This window comes from Geotrypetes seraphini, chromosome 6, assembly GCF_902459505.1.
Source record: "Geotrypetes seraphini chromosome 6, aGeoSer1.1, whole genome shotgun sequence".
Classification (NCBI taxonomy): domain Eukaryota; kingdom Metazoa; phylum Chordata; class Amphibia; order Gymnophiona; family Dermophiidae; genus Geotrypetes; species Geotrypetes seraphini.
Window position 1 is genome coordinate 220,162,909 of NC_047089.1, and position 21,992 is coordinate 220,184,900.

The following is a 21,992-nucleotide window of genomic DNA, read 5'->3' on the forward strand; positions in this document are numbered from 1 at the left end:
ATGCACCCTGCCTGGGAGATAGTCTTTTCAGTGAAAAAATCAAAGATACAGTTTCACAGCTCAAAGAAGATTCTACAACTATGTGTGAACTTTCAGCAACTTCTTCAGACCAATCTCAGCAGTTCCTCTGACACTTCCTCTCTTCTTATTGAAGAGCAATTTTTTCAACAGAGCTATCCACGTAAATGGTTTACCTCCTAAAACCAACCTAATCTACAGAGATCACAATCTTATTCTTATTCTCAAAGGACAGGAAACAATCCTCTGCTTCTTAGCTGCCTCCACTCAAACCTAATCCTAGTTTTTGACCAATTACCAATGGGAAATGGCTAACTCATTTCTTTTCAGCATGGCAGCACATCATGACTGACAAGTGGGTCTTAACCATCATCTCTAAGGATATTCCCTAAATTTCCTTTCTCAAACTCCAACCACATATCCACCTTCACCTTCCAACACACTTCCCCAACATATCCCACAACTTTCAGAGTAAATATCTCGCCTTCACACCAGTGCGATCAAGGAGGTACCCCAGCATCAGAAATATGTAGGCTTTTATTCCAGATTCTCCAAGGTGATGGAAGATGTGGTAGTGGCCCTCCGGAAAGAGGGCATTGCAATGCATGTGTATTTGGATGATTGGTTGATATGTGTGAAATCCATCAGGCCCTTCTGATGCAGTGGCCTCCTCAGACACAGTTCTTGGAGATTTCTCTCCTGCTAGGGAATCAGGAGTAGCACAGTCTAAATTGGTGGCTCTACTCTCCCAACTTAACCAGAGGAGTGAGTATGGATCCTTCAGAGTGGACAGTAGTAACTATGGATGTGAGTCTCAAGGGCTAGAGTGCCATTGCTCAGATCAGATTGCACAGGGTGTCTGGTCAGTTGAGGAAGTTCTTTGGTTAGTCAACAGGCTGGAAACTAGAGTGATTCACCTAGCCCGTCAGGTGTTCCAGAATCTGTTCGAGGACAAGTCAGGGGGCATGAGAAGTCATCTGTCATCTTCCGGCCTGGACAGAATATTGTCTGTCAATTTGTTGGCCTCTCATGTAGCTGGTGTCGACAATATTCAAGTGTATTTTCATAGTAGGAATGTTCTGGATCCAGGGGAGTGGAGTCTAGGGCCCAAAGCTTACAGTAACGTTGTTCATCGGTGGAGCCAACCAGTGATAAATCTCAAGGCCGACCTTCAAAAATGCATATGTTCCTTGGTTCTTCACCTACCAGAAGAAGTGGAGCTCTGAGAATTTAGATGCTCTGATACAGCTTTAGCCTTCTGGCCTCTTCTGGTTTTCCCCCATGGCTTCTCCTAGGGTGAATTGTCCAAATGATTAAGCTCCATGAAGGACCTGTGGTGCTGGTGGCTCCAGTTTGACTGAGACTGTGGTATGGAGGTCTAGACAATCTTTTAAACCAAAGTCTAGTAAGGATAACAGACCAAGCTCAGTTTGTCTTATGGCTTGACTCTTTAAAGGGTGCATCTAAAGAAGAGAGTATTTGAGTAAGGTCATTGCCACCATGTTACCTTCTCAGGAAAGATCTACTTCCTTGAAATATGTTTGAGTGTGGCATTATCTTTGAGAACTGATACAGAGATCACCAAGTCATTCCCATGAAGTCTTTATAGTGGAAATTTTGTATTTCTGCAGGACAGCATAGACAAAGGCCTGGTCTTGACTTCTCTTAAGGTACAAGTAGCAACACTGGCATAGTTTCAGGGTCAAATCAAAAGTAAGACTCTGTCCTTTCATCCAAATATGATCAGGAGTAGATTTCATTAGACCTCCTCGCTGTCCACTTCTTCCTTCTTGGGACCTTAATTTAGAGTTGTTTGCTCTGATAGGCTGTACAATTAAAGATCTTACATCAGGGTGGTATTTCTTGTCACTATGTTGTCTGCTAGGCAGAGTTTGGAGATGCAGACCTTGTCATGCAGGAAATGCATCCTGGTGTTTTCCAATGAAAAAGTGGTTCTGCAACCAGTTTCTTCCTTCCTTCCCGAGACTATGTTGTTCTTCCATGTAAACCAACAAACAACAGTGGAGGTTCGAGAATAATGGTGTGCAATTTTATTTAATATATCATAGTCTTGTGTGGTGGCTCGACATGCACGTGTTTCAGCCAATACGGCCTGCTTCAGGAGCCTTTTTGATTCGCAGTCACAAAAACTCATAAAAATTGAGCAACTGGTAATCCAAAGTGAAACAAAAAATCAAATGCAAAAGATTGTGTGTGTGGTTTCTCTCCTGGTTTCTTCTTTGACGTTCTTCCATGTAAACCAGTCTGTGGTGTTGCCAGTCTTGGGACAGGCTAAGGGCTCAGAGATCAGCATCAGTTGTCTTAATGGCAGGAGAGAACTGAAGCTGTATTTGAGTTGGACAGATAATTTTCACCATTCTGACCATCTCTTATGTGCTGATCAGCAGCTGGAAGGGCTCTGTGGCATCTAAGGCTACTATTGTGAGATGAATTAAGGAAAGAATTTCATTGGCTTATCTTCTCATTGGGAGACCTGTGCCAAAGGCCTTTAGAGCCCATTCTACCAAGGACAAATGACTTTGCAGGCTGAGTTCATTGTTTCTACCCATGGATATTTATAGAGTGGCAATCTGGTCTTTTCTGCATTTCTTTGTCTGATATTATCGAGTGGATATTCAGACTCATCAAGATGTGGACTTCAAAGCCCGGGTTTTGTGGGTAGCCCTTGGTACTACCCAACAGTCTGTGCTGGTCTGGAGGAATGACAAGGGAGGAAAAATTAGTTCCTACTTGCTAATTTGCTTTCCTGTAGTTCCTCCAGACCGGCCCAAAACTATTCTGTTTTCGGTGAGTATATTTTTCTATTGATCATATAAGAGCATAAGAACATAAGAATTGCTGCTGCTGAGTCAGACCAGTGGTCCATCGTGCCCAGCAGTCCGCTCACGCGGCGGCCCTCTGGTCAAGGATCAGCGCCCTGAGACTAGCCCTACCTGCGCACGTTCCGGATCAGCAGGAACTTGTCTAACTTTGTCTTGAATCCCTGGAGGGTGTTTTCCCCTATGACATATTCCGGAAAAGCGTTCCAGTTTTCCACCACTCTCTGGGTGAAGAAGAACTTCCTTACATTTGTACAGAATCTATCCCTTTCAACTTTAGAGAGTGCCCTCTCATTCTCCCCACCTTGGAGAGGGTGAACAACCTGTCCTTATCTACTAAGTCTATACCCTTCAGTTTGACTTGAATGTTTCAATCATGTCCCCTCTCTATATGCTGTTCTGTTGAAGGAAGATAGTTCATAGCTATTATTTCCTTGGTGGTATGCGTGGTTAACGCCAGGGCAAACATAATCTATTATGGTAGAAGTGAGCAAAGCATGGAGATGGCAGATTTGGGGTCTTAGTACTCTGCTTTAGGATGAAAATGCTGGCTTTCTGAAGGTTTGCACAGTGTAGTTATAGACTCACCCAGGAATCAAAATTCTCAGTCTCCATCTGCTGGTAGAACTGCATAATCCATCAGTTTGGGCTAGTCTGGAGAGACAAAAGGAAAACAAATTAGCAGGTAAGAACTAATTTCTCCTTTTATGGGCCTTTTTTTTATATGTGTAGACTCTGTGTCAGTATTTCTCAACCCAGTCCTCGGGGCACACCCAGCTAATTAGGTTTTCAGGATATCCACCACAAATATGCATGAGATAGATTTGCATGCACTGCCTCCTATATATGCACATCTATCTCATGCATATTCATTGTGGATATCCTGAAATCCTGACTGGCTGGGTGTGTCCTGAGTACTGGGTTAAGTAGCACTGCTCTAAATATAATTCATACCTTCAAAATACTTTCCTTCCATTGGTGTTTCAGTGATAATAGAAGAAAGGTCCCAAGGAAGTTGGTGAAAGGGTTGTAGAAAGCAAATGGATAAATGAAAAATCATGATTATAATGCCTGGCTGTATAGTTAAGAAGGTTAGGAAAGGACTGGGGAGAACACCACTCATCAAACTACAAAATCTGGAATTATGAAAAGCAAAAGCTGAAACGTAATGTGGGTCTGTATGACCCGAATAGTAGATTTCTAAAATGTCATCACTTTGCGCTGTTGATCCAGCCTCTCTACCTGTGCCATTACTTCAGGATTTGAAGTTTATGGCTTCAGCCTTGCTTCAACATGCTGGTTTGAAAGTTTCCCTCATTCCATGCCTGGATCCATTCCAGCCTTTTGATTAAATTTCCAGTTTAGAGTTTCTACTATGCATGAATCAGATTCTGCCTTTTGATATCCTGCAGACCCAAGCATGTAGGAATCTGCCCTGCTCTGGAAATAAGGAACAAAAGTGGCAGGTAAGTACTTCTCACCCTGGACGCTCTCTATGCAAGCAACAAGAGTCTTCCAATGAGAAGGCTAAATGTGCAGAATTTTTCTAAAGCACATACAGCAATAATTAGTTTGCAGATTATCTCACTGATGGGTAATGAGGTGATCAAGTTGCTTCTTGAAAGATTGTAGGCATGGTTAGAGTTTCTCCATTTTTTTTTAACCAATTTGAATCTTAAAGGAACCTCACCAAAAGAATAGATTTGCTTATCTGATGGTCTGTAGTCATATATTTTGGCTATGTTCTCTATAGAGGGCAGAAACTCAACATGACCATTTCTCTAGTCATTTTATATAGAAAAACTTCTCAGTGCTAGGAAGAATTCAGAATGCTTTATGTCCCAATGCACCCAAAGAAAACTGTGTCCTGGACCTGATCTGGATGAACCCCAGGTATTTCTTCAACTAAAACCAACTCTGTAATTATGATTTTTAGCAAAGAACCCTGCCATACATATTTGTTTATACTAAAGTCCAAAAAAATGAGAAGGATAATCCTAATTCCTTCATTTGGTGAACCTTTCTTAGGTGACAGGAGATCCATTGGTTCATATGATGTTTCTACCCACACCTGATTTTCAGAATCTCAATATGTCTGAGACCAGTACAGCACCAGTACAGTGTCAGTTTATTAGTAGGTCCTAGGATGTAGATAGGCATCCCTTCCAAAGTGTTATGATTAGAAAGAATAAGTTCTGACACTCGCCCCTTTGGGGCTGCCGTATAACATCCAGCGCACCACTGAAAGAGCACAGAAAGACCAGGGAATTCAGATTGTCTCACTAACTGGCCTTTGCCCTTGAGGTTCTGAGTAACACAGCAGTTTGGTATAAAGCATGCATACAGTCTGCAGCCTGTTCGTCGCAGTTTTCAGGGCAATTTGATGGCCACCTGGTAGTTGAGTAGTTGCGCTGTCATGTTTTGCTTCCCTTTACAAGGTCGCTTTCTTCTAACAGAGCATGCTGTATGTTGAGAATGGCCTTATCCTTGCTCCCACCCACGCCTCCTACCTCTGAAATTAATTTAAATCCCTTCCCTCTTAATACATAACTCTGCTGTTAAAGTTCCCATTTCTTATAATCTTGAAAAACATCCTTTCACTTGTTCATTTGAAATATATAAAACAAACTTGCTTTCTTCTTCCTCTCTTTTCACATTCCAGAAAAGAAGCATCAGCAGCACCAGCAGCCCTACAAAGTACGCCCTGGTATGAGATTTCGAACCCAGAAGAGGGTGCGGCTCCCTAACTGAGGCTACCGTTTCACATGCTGATTTCTCAGGAATTCTGCCAGTTTTGGGTGCCCATCCGGCAACACCCTCCATTCCTCCTTTCCAAAGAATCAAAGCCTGTCCACTCCTGCCTCAACTCCTTTTGCCTTGGATAGAGGCTGAGCCCTCCTCCTCCTCCTTCCAGTTCCAGGACTTGTCATTGTTTTTAAGACTTTAACTGGTTTGTCATGGATCAGACAAGCTTATGCTCCATTTTTCAATTCTATGTGTGGCATTCATTTCATATTGTTAAGTAAAGTGGGGTATAGCACCCCAGATTTTTCTGCAATCTGTGTTGTCCGCTTGTCTGTTTTTCTACCTATCCGTCTGTTAGGCACTTGTTATTGTATTCCTGGTTTTTTGGCACTGAATTGCACAGCACTTCCTTGAGGACTTGGCTCTGGGGCTCTGGCACCAAAGATGCAGCAGCTGGTAGCTGATAGCCACTGTGCACCAAAATGACCCCACTTGCCTTCATCAAGTGTCTTGTGATGTTATTGATTGTGGGGAGGGGCATCAGAGCCAAACCACAGCATTTCCTTCCAGATTTCTGAGTTGTTGCTGCTTTCAGTTTTTGACGTTCTCCCTCTTAGCCACACTCAATAATATACTAACAGCATGTTAGAGATGGGACACTATTGGAATTTCATATGTACAGTTCTGCTTCCTGGATTTCACATTCCAGGAGCATGTGAAACAGAGGCCTTACAGCCCAGATATAGGCTCCGCTTCGTCCATGCATAGATACAGCGTAGCACAAGGCCACCACCAATACCTTCAGCAAAATCACTTCATTCTGCTAAAAAGTGGTTTAGGTTGTTTTTTTTTTCTGTTTTGTTTTTGCAGGCAGAGTGCTGTACTTTAGGAAGATAGGAGCTGGGAGATTGCAGCGGTCTCCAAGGGTGTAGGCTTCCATAATGTCTGGACCAAAAACTCTATTCATACTCCCTTGGCTGGGAATTCTCTTGTGAACTGCTGATGCTTGGTTAAAGATGTGATCTAATGATGAGATCTTACCCCTTTCAGGTCTCGTTTCATGCTCTTGCTTCCTGTCTCCTCTTCCAGACAAGGATGAATGCTCGAAAGATAATGGGGATTGCCAGCAGGAGTGTGTGAACACCTTTGGCAGCTACATGTGCCAGTGTCGCAGTGGATTTGTGCTACACGACAACAAACATGACTGTAAAGAAGGTAATGACGTGCTACAGAAATGTAGGGTCAGATGCCAGCGACAGCCTTGAGTATGAACTCCACCATCCCCCCACCCCAGGGACCTCAAGATGCTTATTTGTTTCAGGCTATAGTTAGCATGAAATGTGACCATAGCTCATTTGAAGCACCTCAAGGTTAATTCATGAATCTGTAGCATCTGAATTTACTTTTTTAACCTTTGGATGGATTAGGGTTACCATATTTGAAGGTGGAGAAACCCGGACACATGCCCCCCCCCCCCCCATTTCTGCCTCCAACCCTTCCCATTCTGCCCCAACCCTGCCCCGCCCCATCCTGCCTCCATCCCCATCCTGTTCTGCCTCAAGGCCTGCCCCCCAAAAGCCACATTTTTTTTTTTTTTTTTTTTCGACCTCCAGCCGCATCTGGAGGACCTTCAGAATGTGCGGATGCGTATGATGTTATCTGCGCATGCGTATGATGTTATCTGCGCATGTTGTTGAAGGCTCTCCAGACGTGGCTGGAGCTCGGAGCTTTCCAACACCCGGACAAACTGCCAGGTTTTGGAAAGTTCGTCCAAAATCCCAGACAGTCCTATGAAGAAGATCCAAATATTCTGGAGAGAATTGTCACTGGCGATGAGACATGGGTGCATCACAGGGACCCAAAGAGCAAAAGACAAAGCAGGATGAAGTAAAGCAAGCAGTGCTCACCTGGCTTCAGGAGCAGCTGAAAATCTTCTCTGCAGGAATGCAGAAGATAGTTGAATGATACAACAAATGCGTCGTCCTGCATGGGGACTTTGTGGAAAAGTGATATGATCAATTGCTCACAGTTACTTCGATTAAAGCCATTAAATGTATTTTGCCTTTACTTGTGATTTATCCTCATAAGATGGTAAAATAGCACCCCCTACTGGCAGGACTAGGGTTACCAGATGTCCGGATTGCCCCGGGAGTCCGGACGGCTTTTCAAAACCCGGCACTTTGTCTGGGGTTTGAAAAGCCTCTTCAAATTGCTTCGGGCAGGGAGGAAGTCCGCGCATGCGCAGATGCCATGCAATGACTGATTGGAAAATCTGGCAACCCTAGGCAGGACTATAGGTGGAGGACTGCTGCTCAGCTTAAGGGGAACAGTGTCCACAAGGCCAAAAAGCAAAGAAAGGGACCAGTAGACAGTGCCTGAGACTAGGGCACAGTGCATATCACTGAGGGAACTAAAGCAAGGCCATGCCAGAACTCCAATGATTGGAAGGAGAGAGTCACATGCAGAGGCTGACCTATGAAAGCACGGATTGTAAGTGACAGCCAGCTAGAGCTACAAATATGAAAGCAATTAAAAACATGCACACAAAACTGTAGGGGCAGAACAATTCCCCTTAATTTTTGTCTACACTTTAAGTCCTGTCTATGTGCGTGTTTGTGTGTGTGTGCAGGGTATGTATTTCTGCTCACGAGGCGTTTTACCTGGGTTGCCTGAGCTCAAAAATATCTTAGTGACTTCTATTCATAGGGAGAGGAGTCTTTACAAGAGGTCCTCAGTAATCTAGGTTTGCTTTGCTCTCTCCTAGCTGGTTGTGATCACAAGGTGACCAGTGCCACTGGCACCATCACAAGTCCAAACTGGCCTGACAAGTATCCAAGCAAGAAGGAATGTACCTGGGCAATCACCACTACAGCAGGACATCGCATCAAACTGGTATTGTACAGTGACTGGGCAAGCAGTCCATGCTTTTACAGTATTCACCACCATGCATATACCCTGAAACACATTTGCACACACTTGTTTAAGAATATGTGTGCACGTATGTTCCACATGCACTGCTGACAACTACCTAGGTTTTATGTTGTGACTATACAGTATTTTTAAGTCTCATTTTCATGTTCCTCTCCATTCAGAAGCTTAATCTATAAAAATAGAACATTATTGCAGGAATGTAATAGGGGTAGAGCCTGATTATTTTAGGTATCTGCAGAGCCCAAGCCTCGTTACCATAGTGACAGATAGGAATAATTGATCTGAACGGTTCTGTCTCCATGTTTCATATTTGTTTCCCTGCTCCCTGCATTTCACTCTCTCCTTACCTTAGACCTTCACAGATATGGACATTGAGGCTCACCAAGAATGCGCTTATGATCATCTGGAAATCTACAATGGCAAAGATGCCAAAGGCCCAGTGCTGGGCCGTTTTTGTGGCAGTAAGAGTCCTGAACCGGTGATCTCTACCAGCAATAAAATGTTCCTCAAGTTCATTTCTGACAACTCTGTGCAGAAGAAGGGCTTTGAGGCCACTCACACCTCAGGTAACTCGCACTCTTCAGGATGTCATCATGAGCATTCCTCCAGTCTGATTGGTTAAAGAGCATTCCAAGCTATGCGACATCATATTATCATTTCCTGGTGCTGCCTTTGTTGTTTTACATCAGTGGTTCCCAACCCTATCCTGGAGGACCACCAGGCCAGTCGGGTTTTCAGGTTAGCCCTAATGAATATGCATGAGAGAGATCGGCATGTAATGGAGGTGCCAGGCATGCATATCTGCTCCATGCATGCATATTCATTAGGGCTATCCTGAAAACCCAACTGACCTGTTGTTCCTCCAGGACAGGGTTGGGAACCACTGTTTTACATCTTGTTCTTCTCAGTTCAGATGTTTCTCTCCTGTAGTCTTCAGTCCCATTCATACTCAATGTGGTCTGACCCATTTTAATCAGGAAGGGACAAATAAGACAGAGCAGGGACAGATCAATATTCAAACGTCACAGTCAGTGCGTTTTTAAAATGCTGTCCACGGTGTTTAAATCTATTCTGTATATTCAGTGCCGCTATTCAGATAGTGAGCGCACCAAATGTACATATTCAACAGTGACTGCTGTTGGATCTTTGAAAAGCAGTGGCATTTCAGCTGCTGTCTAGATGTTAGGTTAAAGAAGAGACAGACAATGGCAGATCCTATCTAGATAGCTGTGAGGTTTAAGATAAGGCAGTTTTTTTGCTGGCTCAGTTTATCTGTATAACTGTCCAGATAACAGCTGAATATGTTGGCTTTCTGTAGAGTTCGGTGGATCACAAATGCTCCTCTTGCTCTGTAAGAATATTCAGTGGCACTATCTGGACCAGGGCAGGATTAACCCTAGGCAAATAAGTGCACTAGGTCCCACATTGTAATATAAATACCTTTAACACTTACAGAAACAGAGCCATGCATGGTTCCGACTACAGAGGAAAACAGGCATGAAGCATTGCTTTGCAGACTCATCCTGCCAAAAGAAGGATAATACACAGGAGGTGGGGAGAAAAGACTAACCTCAGACTAGAGAGTTGCGCAGGGACAGAAATCCCACCCATCCCTGCCCGTCCCCGCCAGGATCCTCTCCGTCCCCACCCATCCCCGCAAGGAATTATCTCCATCCCCACCCATCCCCATAAAAAGCAGCAATTACTTCTGACAGGATCATCAATTATCCCAGGACAAGCAGGCAGCATATTCTTAACGCATGGGTGACGTCACCGACGGAGCCCCGGTACGGACCTTTTTAACTAGAAAGTTCTAGTTGGCCGCACCGCGCATGCGCGAGTGCCTTCCCGCCCGACGGAGGAGTGCGTGGTCCCCAGTTTCTTCGTTTCCATGGAGCAAAGAAGACGAATGTGTTTTCAACGGCCGTTGAAAAACTAATTTTTGCCTTCCCGCTTGCGTATTTTCTCACTTTTTTCCTTTTTTCTTATCGGATTCCCTTTATTTTTGTTTTAAAAAAAAAACAAAAAAAAACTCATCGAATTTTCTTTATTTTTTCAGGCCGGCCCCGGCAGGGCCTGTTGCCACCATACAGGCCTCTGGATTCAATTTTGCGGAGGCCGTGTTTCCCTTCATGCCCCCTCAACCAGGTTTTAAGAAGTGCCAGCGGTGTGCACGCCCGATCTCCCTCACCGACCCACACAATTGGTGCCTCCAGTGCTTGGGTCCAGAGCATCGGGCTGACACCTGCACCCGCTGTGCTACGCTTAAAAAGCGTACTTTGAAAAATCGGCAGATCCAGCAAAATATTTTGTTTGGTACCGGATCTGCCATGGAATCGGCTGCGACGTCGACGGCACCACAAAAGTCGGCACCGACGACATCGACACCACCGGACCCTTCCTCAGGGTCGTTGGGCCCAGGTAAGCAGGCTAAGAAGCCTCCCACTTCCCTTGAGCGCCCTCCTGCCACGGTTGCGACACCGGCCCTCCCGGCGCCGCACCGGCCCCGCAAACGCTCCGCTCCGATCTCGGTGAGTGCCTCATCATCGGCCTCCTCATCGCCGGAGCGTAGAGCGGCACCTATGGTACCGAAGAAGAAAAAAGCGGTACCGGTGCCTCCCCTGGACGACCGCATCGCGGCCATACTCCAAACACAGTTACAGGAGCAGCTGCAACAACAGCTCCAACAACTGTTGCCGGCGTTGCTGGCACCGCACCTTCCGGTACAGGACCGGTCCGAGCCTCACACTGTCCCATCGGTGTCGACCCCCTCGGTACCGATTAATACTTCCATGCCGGTGCTCTTGGCAGAAACACCTACAGTACGTACCCGTGATGCTGCCGACCCTGTCCGGTCCCAGGAACAACATCAGTCTTCCTCACCCGGTACCGCCTCGGTGCGCTCAGGCAAATCTCTTTCAAAGACCCGCCATGCCGAGCCCTCCACACCGATGTCCAAACGTACGCACCCCGACGTTAGGGACCCAGATTTGTGGGAAGACTCCCCTCACGGTACCGAGGAGGACGCTTCATCAACCGATGAAGAACCCTCCATGACCGACACCGTCTCCAAACCAGAGCAATCCTCTTTCTCCAAATTCCTTAGGGAGATGTCAGCAGCTCTTTCCATTCCCTTGGAGTCTGACTCTAAAAAGTCTCAGGTTTTCCTCGATGCCCTAGACTTTGAGCAACCTCCCAAAGAATTTCTGAAGTTGCCCGTCCACGACATCTTACGGGAAACTTTCTATAAAAACTGGGAAGCTCCCCTCACGGTTCCTGGAGCCCCTCGTAAATTGGATAGCTTATACCGGGTTATCCCAATCCCAGGGTTTGATAAACCTCAATTGCCCCACGAGTCCCTCCTGGTGGAATCTACCTTGAAAAAATCTCAGGGTTCCAGTGTATATGCCTCCACCCCTCCTGGCAGAGAGGGAAAAACCATGGATAAATTTGGTAAGCGCCTTTTCCAAAATGCCATGTTAGCCAATAGAGCCAACAACTACACCTTCCACTTCTCCTTCTACATGAAGCATCTGGTGCAACAGCTCTCCTCCTTACAGAAATATCTTCCTGAACGTAAGGTCCCTCTTTTCCAGCAACATATTTCTAGCCTCCTCCAACTCAGGAAATTCATGGTTCGCTCCATCTACGACTCATTTGAGCTGACCTCTCGCGCATCTGCCATGGCGGTGGCCATGCGCCGTTTGGCATGGCTGAGAGTCTCTGACCTAGACATTAACCACCAGGACCGCCTGGCTAACGCACCTTGTCTGGGTGATGAACTCTTCGGAGAATCCCTGGACTCGACCACCCAGAAGTTCTCGGCACACGAGACCAGGTGGGACACTCTGATCAAACCTAAAAAGAAGACTCCACCTGCTCGCCCCTACAGGCAACAGTCTTCTTACGCAGGTTCTCGGCCAGACCTCTCAACCCACCTCAACAGCAGCCACGCCGACCTCGGCAACAACATCAAACCCAGGCTCGCTCTCAGTCTCACCAACCTGCCAAGCCCCTACCTCCGTCAAAACCATCTCAGCCCTTTTGACTCTTTTCTCCAGGGCATAGCCAATCTCCCAACATCATTACCTCTTCCTCAGCCTATCGGAGGTCGCCTCCAGCATTTCCTCAGCCGTTGGGAGGTCATCACATCAGACCAATGGGTCCTCAACATCATTCGCCACGGCTACTCTCTCAACTTCCAGACTCTTCCACCAGACAATCCTCCCGTAGAGTCTGCTTCTCACTCCTCCCAAACTCCCCTCCTCCTGAGGGAGGTCCAATCCCTCCTTCTTCTCAATGCCATCGAAGAGGTGCCTCCGGACCAAAGGGGTCAGGGATTCTACTCCCGCTACTTCCTGGTTCCCAAGAAGACAGGAGACCTCCGCCCCATCCTCGATCTCCGGGACCTCAACAAGTGTCTGGTCAAAGAGAAGTTCAGAATGCTCTCCCTGGCCACGCTTTACCCTCTTCTCTCTCAACACGACTGGCTATGTTCCCTGGACCCCAAAGAGGCCTACACTCACATCCCCATCAATCTGAATTCACGTCGCTACCTCCGCTTTCAGATTCAGCACCGCTACTATCAGTACAAGGTACTACCTTTTAGGCTTGCATCATCGCCCAGGGTGTTCACCAAGTGCCTTATTGTGGTAGCGGCCTTCCTCAGGTCTCACAACCTCCAGGTGTTCCCCTACTTGGACGATTGGTTGGTGAAAGCAACTACGTCTCCACTTGTGCTGCAAGCCACTCATCACACCATCTCTTTCTTCCATCTCTTGGGGTTCGAGATCAACTACCCCAAGTCGCATCTGCTTCCCACACAGCGACTTCAGTTCATTGGAGCAGTTCTCGACACCACTCTGATGAGGGCGTTTCTCCCCTCCGACCGACACCGGACCCTGCTTCACCTCTGTCGTCAGGTGCTCCTTCATCAAACCATCCCAGCTTGACAGATGATGGTCCTCTTGGGCCACATGGCCTCGACGGTCCATGTACTTCCTCTGGCGCGACTCCACCTCAGGACACCTCAGTGGACTCTAGCCAACCAATGGTCACAGACCACGGATCCTCTTTCTCATCCCATCTCTGTGACATCGTCTCTTCAGCAATCTCTTCAATGGTGGTTGAACTCCTCCAATCTTTCCAGGGGTCTACTCCTTCATCTACCCCCTCACTCCATGATCATAACCACGGATGCCTCCCCCTATGCATGGGGAGCTCACCTAGGAGATCTACGCACCCAGGGACTCTGGACCCCTCAGGAGCGTCAACATCACATCAATTTCCTGGAACTCAGAGCCATGTTCTATGCTCTCAAGGCCTTCCAGCACCTTCTCTGCCCTCAGGTTCTTCTCCTGTGCACAGACAATCAAGTCGCCATGTACTACATAAACAAGCAAGGCGGCACCGGATCTCGCCTCCTCTGTCAGGAGGCTCTCCGCATCTGGACCTGGGCCACGGACCACAGTCTCTTCCTCAAGGCTGTCTACATCCAGGGCGAACAGAACTCCCTGGCCGACAATCTCAGCCGCATCCTTCAACCTCACAAGTGGACTCTGGACCCTCCAAAACTCCGCTCCATCTTTGCTCGCTGGGGCACTCCACAGGTGGACCTCTTTGCAGCTCCTCACAACCATCAGCTGCCCCAGTTCTGTTCCAGACTCTTCTCTCCTCACCGTCTGGCCCCGGATGCATTCCTGCTCGACTGGACGGATCGGTTCCTCTATGCCTTTCCTCCACTCCCTCTGATGTTGTGGACGCTATACAAACTCCGCAGGGACAAGGCCACCATGATTCTCATCGCCCCTCGGTGGCCTCGACAACACTGGTTCTCCCTTCTGCTTCAGCTCAGCTCCAGGGAGCCCATTCCTCTTCCTGTGTTTCCTACTCTACTTACACAGCAGCATCAGTCTCTACTACATCCTAATCTGTCTTCGCTTCACCTGACAGCTTGGTTTCTCTCGGGCTGACCTCTCCAGAGAATCTGTCTCAGCCTGTCCTTCGCATTTTGGATGCCTCCAGGAAACCGGCCACTCTTCAATGTTACCATCAGAAGTGGACCCGGTTTTCCTCTTGGTGTCTCCTGCATCATCACGATCCCACCTCATTGGCGGTGGAAACTGTACTGGACTATTTGCTCTCTCTGTCCGATGCTGGCCTCAAGTCTACCTCAATCAGAGTCCACCTCAGTGCCATCACTGCGTTTCATGAGCCTATCCTCGGAAAACCTCTCACGGCTCATCCTCTGGTTTCCCGGTTCATGAGAGGCCTCTTCCATGTCAAACCACTTCTGAAGCCTCCTCCTGTCGTCTGGGACCTAAATGTGGTTTTATCAGCCCTCATGAAACCTCCTTTTGAGCCTCTTGCCATGACTTCGCTCAAACTTCTAACTTGGAAGGTGCTTTTCCTCATTGCTATCACCTCTGCCAGGAGGGTTAGTGAGCTGCATGCACTGGTCGCCGATCCACCATTCACTGTTTTTCACCATGACAAGGTGGTTCTGCGTACCCACCCTAAATTCCTCCCCAAGGTGATCTCGGCTTTTCACCTCAACCAGTCCATTGTGTTGCCGGTCTTTTTCCCTAAACCCCATTCTCATCCTGGGGAACAGGCGTTGCACACGCTGGATTGTAAGCGTGCCCTTGCATACTACCTTGACCGTACCAGGGCTCACTGCTCGTCTCCTCAGCTCTTTCTGACCTTCGATCCTAACCGTCTAGGTCGTCCTGTCTCTAAACGGACGCTTTCCAACTGGCTTGCTGCCTGCATTGCGTTCCGTTATGCTCGGGCCGGTCTCTCACTGGAAGGTGCTGTCACGGCCCACAGGGTCAGAGCTATGGCTGCTTCTGTGGCTTTCCTCCGTTCCACGCCCATCGAGGAAATCTGCAAGGCTGCCACTTGGTCCTCAGTTCACACGTTCACTACTCACTACTGTCTGGATGCCTTCTCCAGACGGGATGGACACTTCGGCCAATCTGTGTTACAAAATTTATTTTCCTAATGGCCAACCATCCCTCCTCCCTTTCTGTTAGCATGGAGGTCACCCATGCGTTAAGAATATGCTGCCTGCTTGTCCTGGGATAAAGCACAGTTACTTACCGTAACAGGTGTTATCCAGGGACAACAGACAGATATTCATACGTCCCACCCTCCTCCCTGGGTTGGCTTCTTAGCTGGCTTATCTTAACTGGGGACCACGCACTCCTCCGTCGGGCGGGAAGGCACTCGCGCATGCGCGGTGCGGCCAACTAGAACTTTCTAGTTAAAAAGGTCCGTACCGGGGCTCCGTCGGTGACGTCACCCATGCGTTAAGAATATCTGCCTGCTGTCCCTGGATAACACCTGTTACGGTAAGTAACTGTGCTTTCCAGTTTCTTTTGTGTTTGTGCTGCTGTTTTCCTTGTGGAATCTCTTTGGTGGAACCCTTTTTTTTGTTTTCTGTTCAGGTAATTAACTTATAAACCCCCTCTTTTACTAAGGCTGACGTGTCCATTATATTATATGGACAAACCTTGCTTCCAAAGCCTTCCATCCCCGTGGGAGTCCCGTTGGCTAGAGAGGCGGCCCCGAGGGAGTTCTGTGGGCCAGAGGGGGGTCCCCGTGGGTTAGGGGGGGTTCCCGCGATCCCCGTTCCCATGCAGACCTCTACCTCGGACCCCTCCCCAACACTTTTTCTGCCAGCAGCTGACTTAGCCAGACATTAAATTTGGGAAGTGAGGGCCTGAGCCCAAAGTGGAGGGACACAAAACTTTGCCCTGCCTTCTGCTATCCATCTTCCCTCCTCTGTTCTCGGTACCCCCCATGATCCTCAAATAGTTGGCGAGGATCCCCAAGCCCCACCATCATGATAATTCCTCCATGTGGAGCCTGGCAGTCAGTGGCTCTTTCCATGGCTGCTGCTGTGCCCCTGCCAAACATGCTCCGTATTCATACATGAATGAAAACCAATGCATGCTTGGGAGGTGGCGTCATGGCAGAAGCCCATGGAAATTGCCTGCCAACTGCCAAGCTGCTGGTGGAGGACCTGTTCTGTTGGCAGGGCTTGGGGATCCCCATCAACTGTAGCAGATGGTGTTGTAATTTGGGGGGCCTGAACTCAAAAGTGTGGGGGGAGGGGTCCCAGGCATCCTAGCCTCCTTTTCCCTGTGGCAAAGCCACACTTACCAAGGCAAAAATGTGCTTTGAAAACCATTGAATTACACATCTGAGAGGGCTCCCCCCCTCTTAAACATTTGGGCCATAGGCAGATGCCTAGCTTGCCTATGTCTTAATCCTGCCCTGATCTGTTTAGTGTTTTTGAATATCTGGCCAGAATCATCATTATACACACAAACAGGAGATTCTACCTCCTCAGGGTAGAGCAAAAGAGGCAACCTTGGTGCTCAATCTTTTTATTCATTCAATAAAAACATTGAGCACCAAGGTCGCCTCTTTTGCTTCTCTTTCCAGAATCATCGTTAAACATGATCCCTGGGCAGAATTTTGCCGACTCATGAAAATGATTTATGACCACTTCATTTTATTTTTCTGGACCTGCTCGATGGACATTCATCTTTTATGTGTCAAAGACCAGCCATGGGGCTCTTAAATCACAGATTATGCTCTCCTAGTTGGTGCCTCCTGTAGTTGGCTTGGTGACAGGTCAATTGCGCGCAAGATAATTGCGCGCCGACAAAAACGCGAAGACAACTCAGCGCAAACACTATACCGCGCAAAGACAATAGCACGTTAGCCCAGGGGTCTCAAAGTTCCTCATTAAGGGCCGCAATCCAGTTGGGTTTTCAGGATTTCCCCAATGAATATGCATGAGATCTGTGTGCATGCACTGCTTTCAATGCATATTCATTGGGGAAATCCTGAAAACCCGACTGGATTGCGGCCCTCAAGGAGGGACTTTGAGATCCCTGGTTTAGCCTGTTTCTCTGGATAGCTTTGGAAAGTCTGCAGGGTTCTTCAGCTCTAGCTTCCCACAACTCTGCATCGGTCAGACACAGCCTATGCAAAAAGGTATGAGAGGTACACGTGAGCAGATGCAGAGCACGGCAGCCAAGCCATAGCCCTTTCTGTCTGAGCCTTTAGTACCAGACATCTCACGTACAATAGTCAGGACGTAGCCCCTGATTTCCATTGCTTTGACTTCACAGACATTGGGCTCATGAGACAGAGGTGGAGCCGCTGCTGTCTGGAGACCGAGGCAAAGTCACTTGTGACATTTTTACTACATGAAATTATTTTTTTACAGAATTCACAAATATGGCTTGTTTTCTGTACTGGTTATCAGTAAATTTACTGTTTCCATATTCAGGCTGTGAATCAGAGAAAAGTCCAAGGATAAAATCAGATCTTCTTTTGAGCATATGTCTAATGCTAGCCATTAAACCAGTCAACAGGGATCACTATTAGACTAATAGAGTTTCTTTTTTTGGTATCCAATTACTCTTCCCCGGCTTAATATCTGTTTGGGTCTGTGATTACAGCAGAAGTGCAATGTATGGGTCTGGTTATAGATACACAGAACTTGATGGCAGGAAAGGGCCAGATGGCGCTTCCAGTCTGTCCAACCGCCCCAACTGCTCAGCAGCAAGTCCTTCCTCCTCTCTCAGATATCTTATGTGCTTGTGCTTTTTGAAATTCAGTTTATCTTCACTGCATCCACTGAAAGGCTGCTCTATGGATCCACAATTTCTTTGTACAGAAATACTTTCTTGGATTACTCCTAAATCTTTCACCCTCAATCTCTAATCCTTCCATTCTCGATATAGATAGAGTTACAATATTTGTGAAGATAAAAAAGAGGACACATAACCCCAGCCCCACCTATACCCTGACCCTGACCCCACCCATGCCCCGCCTCTTCCATGCCCCACCTCCCACTGATCCCAGTCCCACCTCCTCACCTCACCTTTCACCATTCCCTTAGTTCTGTACCTTTTTGGCCCTCATCAATCCTCCACTGCATTTATCACCCTCAGTCCCAGCTCCATCCCTATCTATCCTTCCTTCCCTTGCTTCCAAGGCCATTCTTCCTGTCCCTATATTCCACCCCCACCTAGCTTCTCTTCCTTTTTTACCCTTTCTCTTGTACCCCACCCCAGAACCAATTTCTGTCTTGTCTCTTCCCTGCCCCTCCCCACTGTACTGCAACTCTACCCCTCCCCATTCCACCACCTGCCACTTTAACCCTCTTCACCCAACCGCACCCCAATACCAGTGCCTGCACCAATTCAAACCCCACCCCCTAATGGTATCCTCAGACAATTCTCTCAAGCTCCTGACTCCCCCACCAAGATGACACCCACCCTACCCCCTTACTATGCCACTGAATGCAGTGGCTGGGGAGGAGGTAGGTCGGGGAATCAGGAGAGCTGGCAAAACTCAGACAGTATCTCCCTTTTAAAAAAAAACATCCAGGCACCCAGATAGTCCTCTTAAAAGAGGACATGTCCGGGTTTTCCCAGACATCTGGTAATCCTACATACCGGATCTCTTTGGGGAGTGTGTGGCGCAGTGGTTAAAGCTACAACCTCAACACCCTGGGGTTGTGGGTTCAAACCCACACTGCTCCTTATGACCCTGGGCAAGTCACTTAATCCCCCCCATTGCCCCAGGTACATTAGGTAGATTGTGAGTCCGATGGGACAGACAGGGAAAAATGCTTGAGTATATGAATAAATTCATGTAAACCGTTCTGAGCTTCCTTGGGAGAACGGTATAGAACAGGGGTGCCCAACGCGTCGATCGCGATCGACCAGTAGCTCAGGAAGGCAACTCGAGTCGATCGCATTCGTGTTGCCGTCCTGATCTACGGGCCGATCAGCCTTCCTCTCCAGTGTTCTCCCTAGGGCCTTTTAGCTGGGCGGTCCGCCCAGCTGTCATCTGCCGCTGCTGAACATTAAACCCCCCCCCAAAAAAAAAAAACCGGCTTGGAAATTTCAGCCCCTAGCGAACTTATGCTCCGGGCTCTAACGTGTGCGTGCAGGCTTCTCTTCTCTTCTCTTCGAAACCGGAAGTTATGTCCGGGGAGGGGGGGGAGAAGGGAAGCCTGCACGCACATGTTGAGAGCCCTGAAGCAAGCGTTCGCTACGGGCTAATGTGGGAGACAGGTTAGTGAAGCATTTGTTCTTGTTCCTGCCGGGTTCTGCCTACTTTCTGTTTCCGTGAAGGCAGGACCCGGCAGCATTTCCCCCAATAGGTTGATCACGATCTTGGGCTGATCAGCCTTCCTCTTCCCGACGGCAGAATTGACATCGGGGAGAGGAATGCTGGTTGGCCGAAGCAGGGAGAGCTTGGGGCCTGTTATTGGTGGCGTTTGGGTCCTGGTCCCCGATGGTAATGGCAGTGGCAGTGGCAGTGGCTTGGGGGAGGGCAGGGAGAAAGAAAGAAAACGGGCAGGCAGGGAGACAGAAGGAAAGAAGAGAAACAGAAAAAAATGAAAGGGAGGCAGAGAGAAAGAAAGGGCAGGGAAGAGGAAGGAAAAGTTGGGGGAAGGAATGAGGTCTGGAGGAGAAAAAGCATACAGGCTAAAAGAAGGGAAGAAAGATTGTATGCACAGTCAGAAGAAGAAAGTGCAACCAGAGACTCATGAAATCACCAGACAAGGTAGGGAAAATGATTTTATTTTAAATTTAGTGATCAAAATGTGTCTGAATTTATATCTGCTGTCTATATTTTACACTAAGGTCCCCTTTTACTAAACCGCAATAGAGGTTTTTAGTGCAGGGAGCCTATGAGTGTCGAGAGCAGCCCTGGGCATTCAGCGCAGCTCCCTGCGCTAAAAACTGCTATCGTGGTTTAGTAAAAAGGGAGGGGGTATATTTGTCTATTTTTGTATGGTTGTTACTGAGGTGATAGTGCTTAGAGTCATCTGCTTTGACCTCTTTGAAAAACCCTGGAATAGGAATGATGATTAACATTTGACCCTGTCAATATTTGCCCAATTCAGCAACGAGAGAAAGATGGGGGATTGCTTGTTCAGACCAGTGTCTCTCAAACTTTTTTAGCTGGCACACTAAACGGAGCAAATGTTTTTTGTGGCACATTATAGCTGAAATTATTAAATTTGCAAAACTAACAAAAAATTACATTGGTGAGTTATTTATTTAAAGTTCTTTAAGCTATGTATGGGTAATTGTAACAATGGTGAAACTAAAGTAGATTGAATAGAATTGCTAATCAATGTGATGGATGTCCGTGGCTCAATAGTTGACAAGCAAACATGTGTTTCATCATCTACCATCTTTTTTTCAATTTAATGTCTGTCAGAACTGAAAATCTGAGTTTGCAAAGATAAGAAGATCCAAAACCTTGGTTGCTTAGTTGCTGTTAGTTTTCAAGAACCAATCACATCAAAGAATAATGCTCGTCTGGGCGGTTGTATCGTTACGGACGCTCATAACATTGACAGGCTCTTGCATACACAATGTACATGTCATCTATTCTAGTGTAAACTTATGAAGGGAATTTTTAGAAATAAAGTAGAGAATGACACGGTGACAAAATTCATCACCGTTCCCGTCCCTCAGATAACCGCAGTAAACAATCTTCATGTCATTCTTTAAGGAGAGAGGGAAGAATCAGAGTATAATTGGCCACAACCACTGACCCGCAAGCTTTGCTTTGAAGAATGCTGGTGTAGAAGGACTGAGGTTGAAACAGACACTACAGAATGACAGTCTCTGGTATCCAGAGCAGATATTGTGATGTCATAATGCCTCATTCCACCAGTGCCTAAGAGCCAATCACATCAGTGATGTCACAATGGCTTCATTATCCTTGGCTCACATAAGAATCAGAGTATGAATGGCCACAACCACTGACCCGCAAGCTTTGCTTTGAAGAATGCTGGTGTAGAAGGACTGAGGTTGAAATAGACACTAGAAAATGACATGGGATTATTTCCCACAGTTATCCGTGGGGACGGCAACGGTGATGAATTTTGTCACCGTGTCATTCTCTAAAATAAAGTAAAATTCTAGAATCTCTCATGGCACACATGGAATCTCTTCAGGGCACACCGTTTGAGAGACACTGGTTTAGACCCTGCAGTCCAAAAGGTGCTTGCTTGCCCATGCCAGATACTATTTGGTTTTGTTAAAAACCTCCTGTGTCTTTATTGGCTCAAATGATCTCAGGTACGCCTTTAGCTTTTCAAAATCTTGTAATAATGTTGGCTGTAAAATTAGACTATTTTGATTCTCAAAGTTCAGCTGTCAAGTGCTGTTTCTTTGCACTTTGCAAAATTCAATCAGGTGGCTCTTAGTTTCTACAGATTTAGATTTTGTTAATGCACTCATTATGCCTTATCTAGTGGCCTTCTTGTCTCATCTTTGAAACTTCTTCATTGATTTGATTATGTTCCTCCCCTATTTCATGCAGCATCGCTGGCTTCCTATCATGTGGTGTTTCAATTTAAAAATGTTGGTTCTTGTCCACTGTGCTTTGCAATCTGCTCACCCT

At 47.1% G+C, this 21,992-nt stretch overlaps 1 protein-coding gene and 1 long non-coding RNA gene across 2 annotated transcripts in view; both read left to right on the forward strand.

Annotated features, from left to right (window-relative positions):
• Nucleotides 1-21,992, forward strand: part of BMP1 (bone morphogenetic protein 1) — a 207,406-nt gene that overhangs the window by 179,259 nt on the left and 6,155 nt on the right. The window contains exons 16-18 of the mRNA XM_033949201.1: nucleotides 6,693-6,818; nucleotides 8,368-8,495; nucleotides 8,887-9,100. Of these exons, the coding sequence (XP_033805092.1) occupies nucleotides 6,693-6,818; nucleotides 8,368-8,495; nucleotides 8,887-9,100 (468 nt within the window). The remainder of the gene's footprint in view (nucleotides 1-6,692; nucleotides 6,819-8,367; nucleotides 8,496-8,886; nucleotides 9,101-21,992) is intronic.
• LOC117362596 lies at nucleotides 3,754-5,916 on the forward strand. Its single transcript, XR_004539920.1, has 2 exons — nucleotides 3,754-4,324; nucleotides 5,521-5,916. It is a non-coding gene; the product is annotated as an uncharacterized LOC117362596 (long non-coding RNA).